Here is a 19,485-nt window from a genome sequence, read left to right on the forward strand (position 1 = left end):
CCACCAGCCCCTCAGGCTGTGCCAGGGCTGGGGGGAGCAAGATGGAGAAGGTGCCAGACCAGATCTAGGTGATGCAGAGTGTAACAAGTGCCAGAGGCAGTTATCAGTGGGACCAAGCCCCCCCATCCCCTGCAGCCACACAGCATAGGGACATGGTGAGCCCTGCTAACCTGCTGTCGGTCTCTGGAGCTCACTCTCCTTTTGCGGAAGGATGCTTGATGGCAAAGCAACTGAGCATGCACCTTATACCCAACCCAGGGTCTAGATGTCAAGCACACACCTCAGCCAAAACGGAGCAGGATGGCACTGCTCTTCCATGGGCAAGAGGTGTCCTGGAGACTACAGGTCCCTGCAAGCTGCGACCTCTCCCTCTCTGGAAAGGCAGGTTGGGTGAAAGTGGCCCTGGGCTGTCCTGCAGTACTCCTTGGAATGTTTAAGGCCTCCAGGGCACAAGTGGCTGTCTCTGGTTTGATGTGACCATACCAGGCTGTAAGTAGCCATCAGAAGACCCCCAAATCCCCGTGGTGGGCTAGGTGGTGGCAGACGGTGAGCCCAACTGGCATGTGTGTTACTCCCAAGGGGAGTACTGAAAAACACATATATACCACAGCTATCATTTGGGATGCCAACTGTACCAGGGCTATTCAGCTCCCTGCTGGAAACCACCAGCTGCCAGTTATTACCACAGAGTGTAAATTGGGTCCTGTTAAAATGCAATTCCCAGAGCTCTCCAGAACTTGTTTTTCTGCAAATGCCTTTTGTCTGCATTAAATGCCTTCCCAGGCTGAGCGGGATGAGCAATTATCAGTGGGGCCAAGCAGATGCAAATGGTGGCAACACCTAGCTTCTCCTGCAGCCTGTACAGGGTCCTGCTGCTGTACGCTTGTTGCCTCTGTGAACAGGGGTGCACCCGCATTGAGGGCAGCCTGGAAGAGACACGGCAGGGCAGTTTAATAGAGAAAGAGCGAGGGACCCAAACTGGTCTCTGCCAAAGCCAGGAGTATGAGAAGGCCTCTGTTTTGCACAGGAGATACTCACAATGCAACTTCTTGTCCTCACTAACAAGCAGGGTTCTGCTCCTTGGGTACAAGAGCTGGGCATCGCTTGGCGCTGCAGTACTATGTCCCACCACACCCAGCTTAAAGCAGAGAGTCCACGGTGATGTGTCCCCCCATGCTGTTGCTAGGCCACCCAAAGGCACCCAGGAGGCAAAGGGGTGCTGCAGCATTTCCAGGGAAAGATGGATATCTGCATGGCGCTGGCAGACGAAGGGGACTGAAACAGCAACACCCTGAAGCAGCAACTCCTTGAGCTCTCCGCTTTAAGGCAAGTTTGTCTCTTCAAGTGTGGTGAGGTGATACCCCATCTAGGAGGGAAAATGCCCTGGTTCCTTTGTCTGTCACTACCTGGGGTCCCTCAGGGCAGCGTGAAAGACCCCCTGGCTGTTCCCACAGGTAAAACTCCCTGCCTCAGCCTCGCTGAGAGCTAGGGGGGAGCCGGGCTTGCTCCTGCCAGTGCCTTGCACAGAGACCGCTTCACACTAGAGACAGGGCTCAGGGCAGCGATGGTGCGATGGAGGGATGCTTCTCCCACCAGCGCTGCTTGCTGCTGCCAGTGACTGTCCCTCCTATGCTGAGAAACGCAGGCCACCAACCCAAAAGCAGGGTGCTTTTCCTGGCACGGAGTGATAGGGGAGGGCTGAGGAGGAGGAATCCAAACCCTGCTCTCCCTTTGGTACTAAAGCATTCTTGTGTCGTTCTGCAGTAGTGCACCCACAGGATTTCGTATAGAAAGAAATTAAATTTCCATACTTTGAATAGCAATAGGGAATAAAATACAATTTGTATCATGTTTACTACACTCATTCATAAATCCATAAATTATTTTCGCAAGAAATTTATCAGCCTAAACATCTGACCCCCCCCTCTACTTTTTCGCTGATTGCCACCCTATTTTCTTCCAGAAGAAAGCTACTTCCCAGAAGAAGGACTCCATAGCGCTGCTGCTACAGCTGCTCTTCAGGCAGCATGCCGCGCAGCTCTGCTGGGGCAGCTCTGCATGCATGCCAATCACAACACTTCACTTTAGGAGTTTCCGAACCGTTTGTGCACTACACAAAGTTTTTCATATAGATGAAATGTTTTTTCACTCCCATATGGCTGGGAAGAGTTGCGCTCAGGCGTTCCAAATTACTTAACTCCACATCAAATGAAACATATTAGCTTCATTGCTTTCCAGTGGCTGATCTATGTGGAAGGAAAATAGTCTATTACTATTACCAGCCAGGAGTTGCTTTTCAGAGCAAGCGGTAGGAATTGATGTTCATATTGTTAAAAGCCATGGATTAAAGTCCTGTTGATGACCTGTTATTGGGACTTGCACTGAACTGTGGAAAATTATAATAAAAAAGTGTATTTTTCAGAATACAATGAACAACTACAAAAAGAGGTTTCAAATGAAAGTTTCTTTGTAAGCCCCACTTGTAACTACACAGTAGCATTCACTGCTTCTAATATCTACAACTTATACCCAGGAGCCTGCACACTCACATATTTTCTGTTTTATACCCTGAAAAAAAAAAAACAAATTGAGTATATATCGGCTAACACCCACACAGCATTCTTCCTAATGTATTTCTACAACTACCAAGCAGAGGTCTCCTTGTAAATAAAAGCAGTCTCTTAAATTTATATTGCACTTTTCTTCTGCAGGGACTTTCATACTATGTACAGGAATAATCTCCTCCATCACTGAAATGCAGCCACTTCTGGAGTGGAATAAAGCAGCTACTCGATAGGCACAGAGCAACATAAAACATCAGGAAGAGAAACATAATGTTTGGACTGCAACAGATATTTAAGAAGACAGTCTGTAATTAAGTTTAAGGAGTGTAATTTAGCCAGAACACTGTGAAAAGTGTGACGGGATCTTTAATTGCAAGGGGTAAGGAGCATGGCTTTATGTCTCACCTGGGATGCATTACCACCGCAAGGAGAATTGCCCCCTCAAGCATGGGGTAGTAAACCACAAATACCACTGCCCTCAGAGAGGAGGGACACTGCCTCTCCCCCCCTCACCCCATCATTGCACAGCTTCTCATCCTTGCTGCTAAAGTGCCTCTTTCCTCTGCTACGCTCTCTCAGTGCATCTGCCAGGGAAATGAGGTCCTTCCTTTCGTCCTCGGTACTTCTGACAAGCTGAGGCACTTGGGTTAATGACTTTCCCCCAAACTCACCACCAGCTGCTTTCTGGCCAGAGATAAAGGAGCAGAGCTCTAAGTGCGAAGGGGCTCCCTGAGACTTTTACTGAAGCGGATGGGCCCACACCTGACAGCAGGAGGAGGCTTCACCTCTGGCTGGGGCGATCTGCTTGCTCTGCCCTGGACCCACTGCCACCAACGGGCTTCTTGCCCCCTGCGCCATGGGTCGGCTTGGTGAGGCACTTACATCCTTCCTTGCAGGAGCTGGCAGCAGGGCATGGACACCCTCCCTGCAGGTGTCCCTTTCTAAAAATGTGGTGCCCCTTTGCTGACATTTGCTTCACAGACAACGCTTTGCCCGTGATCCTGAACCTTCAGGTTGCACCTCCCCAGCCCCACAGCACCTCTGTTGCCCACTAAACATCAGCAAAACATGCTTGTGCAACCCTGGCTAAGCAGCCAGCAGAAGCAAGGCCACAAGAGTCTCTGCCTCAGAGCCCAGAAGGTGAGATGGTTGCCCTGGGCTATCTCTTACCGATGGGGAAACACTCCGGTTTCCACCTTCTGCCCAGCAGAAGCCCCCTGGAACCAGCAATGTAACAGAAATGTTTTGCTGCTGACAGATCAGGAGCCATCATGAAGCACCCAAGGGCCCCTGGAAAGCACTGTCTCTCTCCCAAGAGTGAAAGTGGACTCTTACCAGGAGTGGGGTGATAACTTCTGGCCTCCAACAAGCATGGAGGAAAGGAAAAGCATAGGACTGAAAGAACTCAGCTAAAAGATGATGGTGGCACTGGCTGCCCATGAAAATGGCAACAGACAGCAAGAAGCAGAATCGCTGTTGGCACCCGCAGCATCCCACAACACTGCCTGGCCCTGGGAGACAGCCACAGGTCTCCCGGTCAAATACGCAGTGTGATCGAGGTCTGGGCTTTGGAGGGAAGAACGGAGACAGAAAGGCATGGTCCTCATTCTTGGAAGTGGAGAAAAGCAACAGGAGCAAGGGAGACCCGTACCACATCCCCTCTCACTGTCTTGCAAGGCCTCCTGTGATGGCGGTCCCCTTGTCCCTCAGATCTGATGTCCTTTCTCTCTCCGATGGTGGCTGGGGAGCATTAGTGTAGATGAATGTCCTTCCAGGAGCTAGAGAGTGATGGGTTTCAAGACTTCAAACTGGATTTCTTGGGAGTTAAATAAGAGGTTTCCCCCTCCACCAGTGGAGGAAATGAGGCACCAGCTGTTGCTGGAAGCTGAGCAATGCAGGAGGCAGCTAATACATTCAGGTGATTTTAGACAAACACAGTTGTCTCAGAGAAGCTGATATATTCATCAGAAATGGGTAAGGAGCCATGGGTACTGGGGGCTCTGGTGAGAGAGCTAGCCCATCGTACATCTGTGGTACCCTGGATATGGAGTTTGGATGGGGTGTCCCTTAGGGGGAACAGTCCCACTTAACTGAACTGCCAGAGCGTGGGCTAGTAAATCCCAGTTCACAGTCCTGTGGGGCTAACTCAGCCCTGTGCAGGGAGGTAAGTCACGCCCAGAGCTGCTTCCAGTTGCAACAAGGCTATCACAGCTCCCACTTGGCCGGTGCAGGGCAGACCCTTCTCCTGGGGGTTCATCTGGAGCAGCACGTGCCTCCACCCTGAGGAGGTCAGGCCAGACCTGCTGCAGGTCTGCAGCAGACGGAGACACCAGCTTTACCCTTTCATGATGCCAGCAAGAAAAGCGTGAATTCCCCCCATCCTTGTTCCCCTGTTCCTCAGTGGCAAACGGGGTCACAGTTCAGCACAGCCCTTCTTTCGGGTCAAGCTTCCTGCCTCCATCCTTCTTGGAGCACTTTCCTGCCTGTTCCACCTTTCAGCTTCTCTGCCCACTACTTTGGCAGTGGAAGCTGAGTGCCTGTGAGACTGCACAAGCTGACAAAATTCAGCCACCTCTCCCCTGCGCAGCGATGCTGTTGCCACACTTCGCCCACTCTGCAGCTAACGCACTGTGCATGCTAAAAGGCCTCAGAGGGTGAGAGGGCAGCCTGAACTGCTGGCCCAGGGGCTGGGTCATGGGCACAGGACCCGCTGTCTGGCTGAACGTTTAAATGCCTGACTCTTCCCATAATCCAAAAAGCTTGAGGTGGGGGAAGTTAAGCAATGGAATAAAAGACCAAAATAAATAGGTAACGAAAGAGGCAGAGAAGCAATACTGGGCTTAGGGCTGAGGCGACTGTCATCCCAGCATTCACAGGGGGAAGCCAATGTGCAACTGCTCCCCCCTTCCCATCCCATCCCACCCTGCCCCATCCCTCAGCCCCACAGAGACACCTTTCTGTCTGCAGCTCAGACCTGCTCTCATAGTTTCTCCACCCAGCAAGAGTGCTGAGAGAGAGAAAGAGGCGCTCAGAGGCCAGCGCTGCAGCCGGATCCAGCCGGGACTTCTCCACCACTCAGCGTGGTCCATGTGATGGGTCCATTCCTGCTCCATCTTCTTCAGGCCAGAGGATGAGAAGCACAGAGCGGTGGGGAAAGGCCAAAGCAAACCACACAGGGGGCAATTAAATACATGACAGCCTGGAAGATGCAGATGGATGGAGACACTGAAGCACATGCGGTGCGAGGCAAGATGCTCCAGCCATCGGCATGTGGGGCGGCTGCTGCCCCACGGTCGAGGCCGGCATTATGGCAGGGAGCTGCAGCTGGAGCGGGGCAGCCCCAGCCAGCGGGAAAGCATGGGGAGACAAGGGGACTACTGCGGTATGTCATCCACTAAGCTGTGGGCTCTGCAGTAAAGAAGGTAACTGTTCCAGTAGAAATTTGTGCTTTAATATATTTTTGTTTGTTTGTTTAAAACAAGTTCCCACTTCCCTGAGGAAGCCCTGTCCGACATTCCCAAGGAAACATGGGGGTGGTTTTTTCCTCGTTCATTTGCTCTTCATGTTTCTTCATTCCTATTTTTTGTCTTTCATTCCTTCTTTTCTGTGTGTTTCTGTTTCTTTCCTTCCTTCCTCTCTCTCTCTCACTCTCTCGTGCACGTGCTTTTAAAAAATTTTTGTCTTTATTTTTTAATTTTGTTCTAGACATTATGACTTTCTCAAGGAGTGCTCCAGTTCTGAACCAGATCCCTTTGCGTGGTCATGCCTGTCAGTCTTTGGTAACATATGGACACTTTGGTGTGTCAGTGAGGAGGGGAGGAAGAGGAGCAGAGGTGGCTAAGTAGGAAAGGAGCAGGAATGTCTCGGTCCGAAGGCAGGAGCGCTCACTTGCCATCATCTGAGCAGCAGGCAAAGGAAGAAAGTCAATGGGCCACAAAGACAAGGGCTGTGCAGGGCCGGGACACCGCTTCCTGGAAGAGCAACCGCTGCCAGCCGAGAAGAGAGAAAAAGAATTAGTGATGGGACAGATTCAGACCTCATCAAACAAGCCAGCGCACATCAGTGTCTTAGCCTCTCCTCCCACCCGGAACCACGAAGCACCTCCCAGATCTATTGGAAGATCTTTCTAGCCTTCCCTGGACATTCTTAAGGCTTCCCAAAATTATTTCTTTTCCAACTCAGGAGAAAAGGTTGAATATTAATTACTTTTGCAATCCAACCCTCCTTTCTTCCCCTGAAGATTCAACTTGAGTCAAACAAAAGGTTCTGCTTGTGTTCTGGTTACAGCTTGGCCATCCTAGGCTGAAACAGACCTTTAACTGCACCTGAAATTTTGAAATTTTTAGGGTGTTCTGACTTTTTTGTTGTTTTGTTTCCCCCTTCACCTTTGGAGTTAAGAAAATTGCTGAAAGTGACTCTTCCTCAACAAGTTTTTTTTCCTTCAAAAATAAATAAGACAAATTGAACCTTGCTCACAAGTGTCTGTCTGGCTTTGGTTTGCATGCTCTGAACACCTGCCCTCCTGCCCACCTGAGGCATGCCATCGGGGGCACAGGCAGGACTAAGGCACGAGGCACACCAGTGATTCCCAACCAAGGACTAATGCCTATGTACTGTTTATGCATCTTGCTACAGCTTCAACCTACGGTGCACCTCAGTGAGAGTGGGACTGTCTCCATTTCTGCAATGCTGGCACCAGGATCATGTAGATGGACTGGAAAGGGGCTGGTGGGATTTAGCTCAAGCACTCACTGTCAGGATTGGGAGGGAGGTGACATACAGCCTGGGTAGCTTGCTCCCATCCTGCATGTGCAATACCCTGCCTGGCTGTGCCTCTCTGCTCAGAGGGCCCTCCATGGCTCCAGGCCCCAAAAGGCAGATTTTTTTCCTGGAGAAGGCCTGGCTTAATGCTGCAGAGGCCATTAGAGCCTGCAGAAGGTCTTTCCCTTTCCAAAGCTCCCATACCTAGAGTTTCCAGGAAATGAGATACTGCAGAAGCTTTAGCTGCTTGGGGATGACACCCCCAACCCAACATACTGGTGCAGACTTCAGCATGCTGGTGTCTGGCAGCACAGTCCCTGCAGGATCTGGTTGTTCCTCTGAGCTCTTGCTAACTCACAACTGTAAAGAACAAGTTCAAGAGTCTGGCTTCTGCTGATGGAGTCAACCATCTTGTTGAGTCCCACCAACACGTCAATGTGTTCTGAAATTAGCTGTGCATCCCTAGCATATGCATTCATGTATGCATTCCCACTGACTCGTTTTCCTCTGAGGCATGCACACTCTCACCCTTATTCGGTCCAATTGGCTTCCTTGGACAGTCCCCCTTTTTCAGAGTGACGTCATCAATAGCAATGTCCCCCTCGTAGCTCGTGCCCCGGACACCTTCAAAGATGATCTGCAAGCAGAGCATGGGACAGAGCCCAGCGTGAGGCTGCAGTTGTGGAGGACTCTTCCCGCACTGCGGGGCTCTGCAGAGGTGAGCAGGGCACAGACCAGATCTTATCAGGTCCCCAAGTGAATGATTCCTTCCCGTTTCTCCAGTACTCATAGGATCTGGCGAGCCGGACCCCACTGCTTACGGGACCAGCCCCTGTGTGCTGAGCGTCTGTAGAGTAATAAATGAGCAAGTAGAGCTCTGCTTTATTAAGTGTGCTGCACTAACAAACCAACCAATACTGAACAGTGCTTGCAAGAGTAACTAAATTCTTATTCATTATTTTAAAGTACCCAAAAGCACGCTGGGCATTTCGCCACAGTGCCACAACTTACCAGCCTGCACAGACCCAGCTCTCACAAACAACCCTACAACAGCAAAGTAGCATGTTGGGCAAAAACATCAGCAATAAAATGTCCAGGAACAAAGCAGCCCACTTCCTGGGTACGCATAAGCAACTCGATGAGCAGATACAGCGTGCCCAGTTCATATTCACAAGCTGCCCTCCCTGTGCCCGAGCAGCCCCTGTGCCATGGAGGCAGATGACTGCTGGGAAGTCTCCCACAGCCCATGGCACATGGACAGGACAGGTGGCAGGTGGCTCCTTGGCTGTGGACCTGACTTACCTGGAAGGGCCCGGGTGGGTTGATGGGCACGTGTGCTTGCTGCCACAGGTTTCCCCGGTTCCCACTGAGTGACCAGACCTGGGTGTCGATGGCTCGTTTGTTCCGCACACGAACTAGCAGGTTCAAGGAGCCTGTAAGAGAGAAGCCGGGCGCTGGCGTGCCGGGGCAGGCAGGCAACCTTGCCTGCTGGGCTGGCCCCCGGCATATCTCTGGGGCTCAGCCTCGAGCCACAGATGTATGCCCCAGCCGGCCCAGGGACAGCCTGCAGAGCCCCAGCGGTAACCTCTGGAGGAAGGCAGCTTTCTCCTGGGCTGATGGGCAAGTGCCACTGGCAATGTTTCATCCATCCGGGCTATCCAAGGGAGGACACAGACCCAGATGAAGACAGAGGACAGGACGAGGAAGAAGCAGTCTATAGTATGACTGGGGGTGGCACAAGAAGGGGGTGGCAGAAATGCTAGCTGCAAGGGACCTCCAGAGGCCCTTGCCAGCCCATCCAATCTCCTGCTTGAAGCTGTCTCCAGCTCTACATGAGGGCAGCACGGCTTTGCCTGGCCAAGTCTTGAAATCCCCTGAGGAAATCAACTTTTCCTAATGTCCAATATGGACCTCCAGTGCTACCAGTTGTGGCCGCTGTTCCCTATTATATTGTCTAATACTACTGATAAGATTTTGGCTCCTTTATCTTTGAAATTGCCCTTCAAACAGGTGGGGGCCAAGGGCTGATAGCAGCCTCCTCTTTGCCAGACTGAGCAAGTCCAGTTCCCTTAACCTCTCTTCCCCAGGACTTCTGCTCCTGGCCCTTGACCATCCTGATGCCCCTCCATTGGACCCACATTAGTTTCTCTACATCCCACTTGAACTGGGGAGCCCAGGACACATGTTTGCCTCTCCCTGTTCACCACTAACACCTGATGTATGCTGTGCAGCTTACAGCCCTCTCCCTGCCCTGGCCCTGGCCATCAGCTGCAGGAATAGGTGCAACCTGTGTCCTCAGTCGCCACTTGCCCTGGAAGCAGCCTTGGAGTGAGCAGCCGTTCTTTGCTAGCACTGGGCGGCACTGCCTGTACCACACTGCCTGTACCATCCCAGCCCCACATTTTCAGAGGGACACAAAGACCCTGTGAATCAACACCAACTTCAAGCTCTTTCAAACAAAGCAATTCCCAAAAGGTTTCCTCTGCCATTAAACCTAAACCAAGGCCAACAAATCTCAAAGCATTTCCAGTTCTCACTTCGAAAACAGTGTCACAGCCCCCTACCCTCCACCCACAAATGAAATCAGCTCAGTCTGTCTTCCTGCAGCATCTTTTTGGTAATCCCCTTTTTTTTTCCTTTTTTGTTTCAGTGAAAAAACATTTTTAAACATTCACTCAGGGTTGACCTGAAACACTCTTTCTCTTTTTTTTTTTTTCAATTCAGCTGGGGAACCAAAAAATCAATCACAACTCTAGTCACGCTGTTGCTCATCAGTGTTTCTGGTCTCCATACACAGACATATTACACCTGAGAGCAGAGAGGCAATAATAACCTTTACTTATATGTCCATAGTCTGTCTGCGCTTGGGATGCTGCATTCCCACCCAGGTACGCCCTTCTGAGAGGCAGCAGCGAGACATCAGGGTAAGAGACAGGGAAAGAGACTTTCCAATACAACCTCCCTCCTACATGATCCCCTGAAATTCTTCATTCTTGGCACATCAGCCTTGGGGGCACTGTGTGAAGGACAGGGACCTGGAAGTACCCCCGTCAAGCGCTTGGCTGTCAGAAAGCGAGAGATACATCACAGGGAGTTCAGAGATGCATAATAAAGATGATGAAATGTTTAGATGCTGAGTGGCTGACTTACAAGAAAAGGTTAAAAGAATGAAATATGTGTATAATTTAGTGAACTGAGGAAAGAGGGGCATGTTATAGCCTGGAAATATTCAGAAGTGTTAGCACTAAGGCTAGCTGAGAAAACTAGATGAAGGCCTGACGGGACAGGGAGAGCGTATCCAATTCCCTTCCCCGGTGGTACCCAGTTTGGGATGCACACCACAACCCAACATAAGGAGTGAAATAACTTGTTTCTCTTTCTCTTGAGACCAGCTGGCACTACACAACCTGGGGAGACAGAGGTAAGAGAGTGGGATCTCCCTCCTGGAAACAGAGGTAAGAGAGTGGGAACTCCCTCTTGGAAACACGGTGCCAAGGATGAGAGAAGTCACTGTGGGAGCCTCTGGCAAAACCAGCTTTGAGCCGCAGGTTTCTTGGTGTCCTCCCTGCCCTCAGGAGCTTCCTATGATGGACAGTGTCTCTAACAAGGATACCTAGTCCTCACGGAGGCCCTTGGCCAAACTGATGGCCCACGCAGGAACTACATAACCCCATAGATCAATGTCAACAGGAGTGTGTTCAGAGTAGCGAATTACAGATGCCAGAGCCGGTGAGATGCAGGATTAAGAGTGAATGAAGAATTAATATGAAGCTGCTAGCAAGCAAAGATTAAAAACAACTGTCTATTCTACCCTCATCTGGGGACTTGCAGCTAGGATCTGCCGCGCAAGAGCCTGGCTGAGTAGCCAGCACTGGGACAAATCAGGCAGCAAATGAACTTTGATGCCCTAGGAAAAAAGTGAAGGTGAGATAGAAAGAGACCCAGAGAAGCATCTGGAATGCAAATTAGTGCCCCCAAAGCACTGGCTGTGAATGCCTGGCCTAAACCCAAACCAAGCCTGAGCATATCCTGGCTGACAGCTCCATGTCCTTGCAGCACCAGGAAAAAAGTTTCAACCTTTTGGCCCCCGAATTCCCTAATGGAACAATACTGAATACGAGCAGACATTCTTCGAATGGTTTGCAATTGTAAAGGAAGCTCCCTTATCAGCCCACAACATGCAGTGTTTCACCACCTCTGTCTACACATGGAAAACTGAAGGTCAAAACAGACGAACAGCATGCCCATCACTGTCTTACAAATCAGTCAGAGTTGTGAAGGGGAGTCAGATCTCACAGCCCTACCTGCAATCCCTGCTAAGTTACAGAGCCTCCCTGAGGCTGGGAAAGAACCACAACACCTCCCTTTCCCAGTAATGCTGTCACTGGGAATGTGCTTCTGGGAGGCACGGTAGAGACTCCAGGACCTCAAACTAAACAGGGATGAAGCCCCTAACCCATATGAACAGGGTCCACAGTGTTGTAGATGTTAAAGATTGTCCAGGTCTTCTATTTTGTTCCCTTCTACCACGTGTCAGTCTGCCACAGGCTGCCAGTCAAGTTTAAGGGCATGTAGCCTGTGATGGAGGCACTTGGAAATGAACCTTCACACCTGAGCTCCAGGCAGAGCCATAAAACACTGTAGTCCTGGACTACAGAAAGCTCCAAGTCATCTTTCCAATTGCTCAGAGCTTGTCTCCCTTTTTCAGTCTGGCCCCAAAAGCCAACTGCGTGATGAACAAGTGCTGCAGGGCTTTGTGTTTTCCAAGTGAAAGCTTTGGGTTCAGCCCACTGCTCTAAAATCAAACGTTGTTCCAGGATCCCACTTACAGTCATGAAAATCCATAGATTAAGTGTCAGGCTAAAAAGGGAGGTGGAGCCTATGTAGATATTGACATCCGTAGCTCCTGACCTCTGGTGAATTCACACCCGCCCACACCCACCTCCACGCAATCTAGCAATACTCATCTCGTGCCTTATTAACTATCTTCACTCCCTGTGTAGCTTTCAGCATGTCACACAAGTTCAGACCAAACCAGCCACCTGATGCTTGTAAGGTGCCCCTCCTAGAGCACAGACTATATATCCAAATCCCACTTTGCAGGAGGTGGCTAATGCACGGTCCACACATGTGTGGGGTGTGAGGAGCCCATTCACAGCTGTGAACTGACTTGCCACGTGATCCTTTGCAAACTGCTTTTACCTACTTTTATCTGCTGACATGATATGATGATGATGATAATCAAGAAGGACAGTAACACTCACTCACTTAGAGGGGAACTCAGAAACATAGCAAACATTTTACGAGACCTGAGCAAGAAGACACTAGGGAACAGAAGTGCCTGAGCTCTTCTGCCTTTCCAGTGGTCACAAACTGAAGAAGAACCAAAGTGGGATCTGCTCTCCAACCCCCATGCCTCCATCAGTGGAGATGTGAAAGGCCCATCTGGGATGTCCTCCAGCGCCAGCTGTTGCAGCCACCCCTTTTGCCTGGTTTTATACTACAATCGTGCCTCGTTTCCTGTGTCAGAGTCCAAATCCAGCTGGCTAGTTCTGTTACCTATTTCTGTCATTGTCACCCCTTCCCCATCTCCCCCATCAGATGTGTCTGGCATTTCCTAAGGCTACCTGCTGGCGAGGCACACACAAAGACAGGCCATCTATCTGCTGCTAAATCTCTCCAGCTGACCAGAGACAGACAAACACAAGGGAAATCCCAGGACACCAGCAATCCTGTTGTTACCTCTCCCCATACAAGGCAATCTTCGCATTTGTCTTGTAATCTGTATTATTCCTTCTTCCCGATCAAAAGGTAGAATAAAGGTCAGTGACGAGTGATGAGGAATCAATTACAGGGAGAGCGAGCGGTACCTTCTGCTGGCTGCCTTTAAGACCAGAGCTGGCATTTCAAAGGAGTGGCACTCACACAAAAGAGCACCAGCTGGGCTGCCAGATAGAGTAGCCCAAGGGATGCCTTTAAATGTTACCTTCTCACAACAAGAAAAGGTCTTCTCTCAGTTTCCAGGGGATGGGGACTTGACTGTCGCATTCATTGAATAGCAGTGTAGATCCAGAAGAGCCGGCGCAGGCAACACTGGGAGGGAGGCAGGGTCTGTAAGCGCAGGGCGACAGGCACAGTCCATGGGCGGGATGGCAGAGAAGGTAGAGGTTTCCTCAAGAGCTCTCTGTGGGGCAGCTGGGGGGGTTAATATGGAGTGATGGGGTGGGGAAAGGCTGAGGCACAGCTCAGTTTATGCGGCTCAGATGGAAGGCAGGCAGCTGGAGCGGCTAGGAAGCAAAGGGAGGACGATGCTGCACGCTGAGAGACGGGGTGCTGTGCCAAGTGCAGCAGAGCTCCGTGGGATGGGTAGGGAAGGCTGTCGGGATCCACAGCCAGAGCCGGGCTGGCCGCAGGCTCGTGTGCAGCCTGGTCTCACTGCGACTCCCTGCTGTGCTCCTGCAGGATCCCTGCTCCAGCACGGGGCGATCTCAGGAGATCAGCTATCCATGAGAAATCCTGGCTGCAGCCTCAGTTTAGGTTTGGCACCCAACTGGGAATCCAGGGCTGAAAGCCCCTGTGGAAATTCCCATGGCATTTCAACTGCAGGCAAGACAGATTGAGATAAGAAGAAGAAACTGATTCATGGCAAGAGATGTCCAGTGGATGGAAAGAGATACACGGTGTGGAAAGGACTCAGACCTTGTATAGCCTGGCAGAGTCAATTGCAGACCCAAAATGAGGGCTAAAACCAGGCCAGAGAGAAAAGAGCTCTTGCCTTTCTAACAGGGGCTCTGAGCACTTCCTTAAGTGTGGTTTAGTGTTACCACCACTGATCACAAACTAAAAGCCCAAAGCTTAGTGCAGGCAAATCCCAGGAGTGCACAACAGTCCCCAGAAAGAATCTATTACTGTTCATAATCCCCACAACAAACACAGGCCTCTCTCCCTCTCTCATTTAAATGGCTGTTAATGAATAGCAGTGAGTGTCAGGCTGGTGTTCTCAGTTACAGTGCTGTGGGGGAAAGTTACTGCTCTGAGAGCTAGAAAGCAGAGGGTGGAAAAATAATCGTAGCGCAGACAGAGATGGAGAAATAATATCAGCTTGTACTGACTCATAATTTCTAGGAATGTAAGTTGTCTTCATGCCATGGTAGGACGTATTTACTCTTTCACAGTCTCTAATGATGCTTCATACATTAACATATGCGGAGTAAGACAATTAAAGCCTCTCGGCTCCTTTCCGCTCCTGATTACAGAGCACTTTATCTCTACATGTCTTTTAACTGATCTCAGCTTGGCGTGCAGGGTGGCCTGTGTCCAGTCACAGGGTCACTACACCGACCCCTTCCTGCAGCCACCTCTTCAGTAACTTCAAAGCGGGAGGGTTCAGAAAGCTCATCAATAGCGAGAAAATGGAGTCTTGGTCAGTTTGGAAAGCACCACTATCCCACCTCTACTCACGAGGCATCCCCATCAGCTTTAGAGAGGCACTGAGCATGTTCAGTGCTGTGCTGCAGGCTGGCTTATTGCTGTGGGACACTCTGCTTCATTATGGTGGGGAGGCTATAGTGAAAGGGATCAGGGGAATCAAAGCCTCCAGTTCCCTGCTGTGGCTGAGACTTTCTGGGGATATAAACAGCAATATGGTACGTTTTGATTGGCAATGTTTCCCCTACAGTAAACCTGTGAAAATTACTTATATCTGGCTACAGGGAATTTTCTTTGGATTTTATTGTGGATTTAAAAAATCAAAGAAACAAACACATATCCACCCCTGACCTCCTAAACCACCAGCAAATGAGGATGGGCTTGAAGCAATATCCCCTGACATGGCAAAGTCAATTGCACAGATTGATCTATGATCCATCACTATCTGACCTGTCTGGCATGCATATGAATTTTGGGATTGAGGGAATGGACCAGCAGGGAAGCAACAACACTGCACTGTAAAGAGCCAAAGTGGACATGTGACTGGACTCCTGGTGGGGACATCCTGGGTGGGGGGACCTGGGGCATGCAGGCAGTGGGGTAAATGCAACGGTATGGACACGTCTGCCTCGTGATGAGGAATGCGAGTGCTAACAGGAGGAAGGCAGGCAAACTACAGCTACAGCTCCTTCTCTCCAGCATATCCCCACCTGTCTGTGTACACAGACAGCAGATGGTGATATGGTAGGAGCAGACTTGCAATGGAGCTATGCTTGAGCTCCTTTGCTCATTTGATCCACGGTCTAATTAGAGAAAGTGTTGGCATAGAAAGATGAATGATACAAGACTTCCATCTTTGATGCTGTGTGTATGGAACAAAATCCTGCCACCCCTTTTCATGGAAAATTCCCTCAGAGATGTTTGAGACCAGCAACGGGCTTTCTATGCGTGGACAACAGGATGTCGTTTAAGGAATTCAAAAAAGGGAGAAAAAAATCTCCACGCTCCGTAACGTTAAATTTATGCTATCTCAGAAGAACAAAGGCCCATCCGATATGCAGCCAGAACAGAGTAGAGGGAGGGTACAGAGTCCGGCATTTAAAAGACAGGAATCGTGAGTCCTCGGGCTTTTTGCCAACTTCACATCCGATTCATTATACCATCTTGCTTAATCAAATCCCTTTCCTGTACTTAAACATTTTCCAGGGGACAATGTGGACTGTCTATGTCCTTCCCTACAGGACAGATGGGATGTCTGACTCTCAACCCCAAGCCCAGCTGTGTTTTCACAGCCCCTGAATGCCGCCATGGGCAGCAGCTCTGCTCCCATGTGACAGCTCACTGCGCTGCTGTGCTGCACGGCACCTGCCCATGACCAGCGCAGGAGTCATCATGACAATTCACAGCAGATCTGACCACAGGATCAGACTAGGAGCAGGTTCACTCTGCCTATCACCTCCCGAGCCATGGTCCCGCTTGCCTTCAGTCCAGACACTCAGCCTAATAGTGACCATGTCCTCAGTTTCCCTACACCTCCTGTAGACCTCCTGCCCTCTGTAGGCAGAGGGAGGCAAGCAGGCAGGATGGTGCCTACCACTCTCTCAGATGGACGTGTGCTTGTTTACAGCCCAGCAAAGCAGAAAACAAATGGCATCGTGAGCTGAGCAAGTCTCCAAACACCTGCGCTCCAGCACACATCCCCCTCCCTCACCAAGCCCGTTGGGGAGAACGTGCACTCAGCCTGCGGGGACCAGACAGCCTCTCCAGAGCTTGTTCTTCCCAGCCTCAGTTCAGGGGACACAAACGCTTTCCCAGAGAGGCAGTCACTGACCCACATCAACGAGACTGGGAAGCACCCAGTAATCTCAGGGTCAATGATGGGAAGGACCTTGGTGTGTGTCCCCTGCTTGCTTACTGAGCAAGATGGTGCTAGAGCTGCCTTGCTGGTCTCTTTGCCCCCTAGCAGCCCTGAACGTGCTGCCAAGCCCTGTTCCTGCACGGTGATGCTCCATCATGAGATGGAGATCCCCCCTGGGGTTCATTCTGCCTTGCTATGGCCCCCTCCATGCTAGTATATGCAGCATGCTGTGAGAAGGCACTGTTTGGATGCAGACAAGCTCCCATTTGCTCTGTGTCCTCTGAGCCATGATAATTCAAGCTAACGCTTCAGCTCCTTGCGTGACTCTCTCCATAACCAGTATGTGTGATAATTTACAACATCTATCTGTCCATACACCTCTCTACACAGTTTCTTTCTCATGGGATTTCTCACTCTTCAGGAAATACCACCAGCCCCAAAAGGGAGGAATCTGCATTACAAGAAAGAACATATATTTGTCCGAAATGTCTCCTGTTGTTTTATACTCCAGACCTGCCTCAACAGCTTGTTTTTATCCAGACATCCTTGTAAAAGCTAAGGATGTGCACCCTTAGAAACCTCCCCATCTAAGGAGAGGATGTAGCTGTGGAAAGAAGTTCTGGACATTTTGAGCAGAATTCCATCTCAAGAGATTGAGAACAACCTGTACCACACCCCTTATCTGGGGCTTGCCCTTTTGCTCCTAGCAAGGATCCCCCGTACAAAAACACACAGAGGATGTAGCCTGCCTGAAGTCATGGAGCAGGATGAGCTATATCCTGGTCTAAATGCAGTTGTGCAGCTCCTCTTCTATCCATCCAGCCCTAAGAAAGGAGTTACGACCTTTCCATAGCCACTGCTTCTACCTATGTAGCCAGAAAGTTCGTCCTTGCCTTTTGGGAGCTCGCCAAGCAAGCCTGCAACAATACGATCCATGTAACTGCAGAGCAGGCAGAAACAGACCCTTGCCAGACAGCAGTGTTGCATTCCTTGCTGAGCTTGAATAGATAAACTAGACAGTTGGATCAAATCCTTGTTTTTGTCTGTTTAACAGAAAAAAAAAAACCTCATCAGTGAAATTCTGTTGGGAGGGAAGATGTACTAAAGGTACAAAGTGTCTGGTCCGGGAAAGCTGGCTGTAGTAGCAGAAGGAAACATGATTTCAGCAGAGCAAGGGGAAAGGGTGATTCAGGGGTAAGTTCAGAGTCCGTCACTCATCAGGGCCATGGCTGTGTATGAGCCCAGCACTGCCTCTGACTCAGCCCCAGGCAGGGCAGAGGGAGCCCCGTGTGCTCAGCACTGAAATGGATGCCGCTGCCTTCGTTTCTCTGTGCAGCTCCTGGCAAGCAGGACATGCCGTGCTGGTGGGAATGCACCCGCAAAGCCCTGAGTCCCCCAGTGCAAGGCGGGCAGCTTCTGTGGGCAGCAAAACAGCCCAGCCCTGCTGCCTTTATTGTGGCCCTAATCCTCCCAACACGGCACCATCTTGCCTTTAATTTAATGAGCAATTGTGGGACTATTTCTGCACCATTTCTGGTGGGCGTGTGGGGCAGGGGGACAGAAGGCATGCGAATTATCCTTTATGGGGCATGTGATGGGGAAGGGGGTGCTGGCCCCAGCTTCAGGGGCCAGCAAAACCATCTGCACAGGGGCTTGGTATGTCCAGACAGGGCTCCAACGGAGGCCCAGAGGGTGATTTGGTGGGGTCAGACTTCTGTTTGTCCCGAGTAGGAAGACAGCCAGTGTTGGTCTTTGTCAGACACACCAACCTCTCTCTTCTCACCTGGCAGTCTGCATCACTCACCGCTCTCCTAAAGTTGAGCGCTGTAGGTTAGAGCATCTAGATTAATCTCAAACCCCAGAATGGACTGTCTGGATTATGGTCCTAAGGACCTACAGAGGGTAGATGCCAGACCATGATTTCTTGTTACAAAGACCAAGTCCAAGGCAGGGCTTGAGACCTACTCTGGTGAAGCAGCTGTGAAGAAGAACCTCCATAGGCAGCAGTGCTAGCCAGCCCACGGACAGCATCATTACACTTGCTCTGTGCCTCAGGAAAGTGAGGTGCAGCAGCCCATCTTTCTTCCCCTCCAATGTTTTCTGGAATCAAGCAGTCTGAAGGCAGCCAGGCAGCTCCTTCCTTCTTACTGTTGCTGTACCTCGTGGTCCCCAGAAGAGGGGACTTCCTTAGGGAGGAGAGGCCAGCCTGGGGGAAAACGGGAGTACAAGGAATGTAGCAAGAAGGAGACCATGTGTAAGCAACCTTTCCCACCAATTTTGCAGACTCAAGAAGCGGAATGAACCAGAGTTGCTGTGAGGTCTGCTTGCTCCTTGTTCACCCTCTGTTTCATGACATGCCCAGATGACTCCAAGCAAATGCTCCCTCTTCTCCCAGCTTTGATAACGGACCCTTGCATCTTTGCCACCAGAGACAGCTGGGTCCTTTGCGCAATTCATATGCTCAGCTCTCAGACTGAGAGCATACACTGTGCTCAGCTCTCTCAGACGAGCTGAAACAGAAGCCTGCTTCATAGACGCTGCTGGGTTTAAAAGAGCACACGGCCAGACAGGGGGAGTCTGCCTGCCTCCCTTCTGTGGGCAGGCTTTGCAAATACCTCAGCAAGAGAGGAGGGAGCCTCCCAGAGCCCCCAAAATACAAGTGGTATGTGTGGGAGGGTTCCTGACAAAAACCCTGCAGAAGCAGATGTACTTATGCTGAGGAAGACTTTGCCTGTCTCTTCTCTACCCCTATTAACAACCTATTTCTCCATCATCACCCAGTCTGTGGTCTCTCAGTCCCAGGAGCCAGGCACAGGGCAGCTGCACAGCTGCAGGGCTTGGAGCAGATGGGCTGTTTTAGTGCAATGCTGAAGC

At 50.6% G+C, this 19,485-nt stretch overlaps 1 protein-coding gene across 1 annotated transcript in view; it reads right to left on the reverse strand.

Moving 5' to 3' along the window:
- Positions 1-6,017: 6,017 nt before the first annotated feature.
- MDGA1 (MAM domain containing glycosylphosphatidylinositol anchor 1) overlaps positions 6,018-19,485 on the reverse strand; it is a 147,958-nt gene continuing 134,490 nt past the window's right edge. Inside the window, exons 15-17 of the mRNA XM_076335550.1 lie at positions 8,628-8,758; positions 7,854-7,962; positions 6,018-6,550 (exon numbers count right to left, since the gene is read on the reverse strand). Coding sequence (XP_076191665.1) covers positions 6,459-6,550; positions 7,854-7,962; positions 8,628-8,758 — 332 coding nt within the window. The 3' untranslated portion in view covers positions 6,018-6,458. The remainder of the gene's footprint in view (positions 6,551-7,853; positions 7,963-8,627; positions 8,759-19,485) is intronic.

The sequence above is a fragment of the Aptenodytes patagonicus genome, chromosome 3 (genome assembly GCF_965638725.1).
Source record: "Aptenodytes patagonicus chromosome 3, bAptPat1.pri.cur, whole genome shotgun sequence".
Taxonomy (NCBI): Eukaryota; Metazoa; Chordata; class Aves; order Sphenisciformes; family Spheniscidae; genus Aptenodytes; species Aptenodytes patagonicus.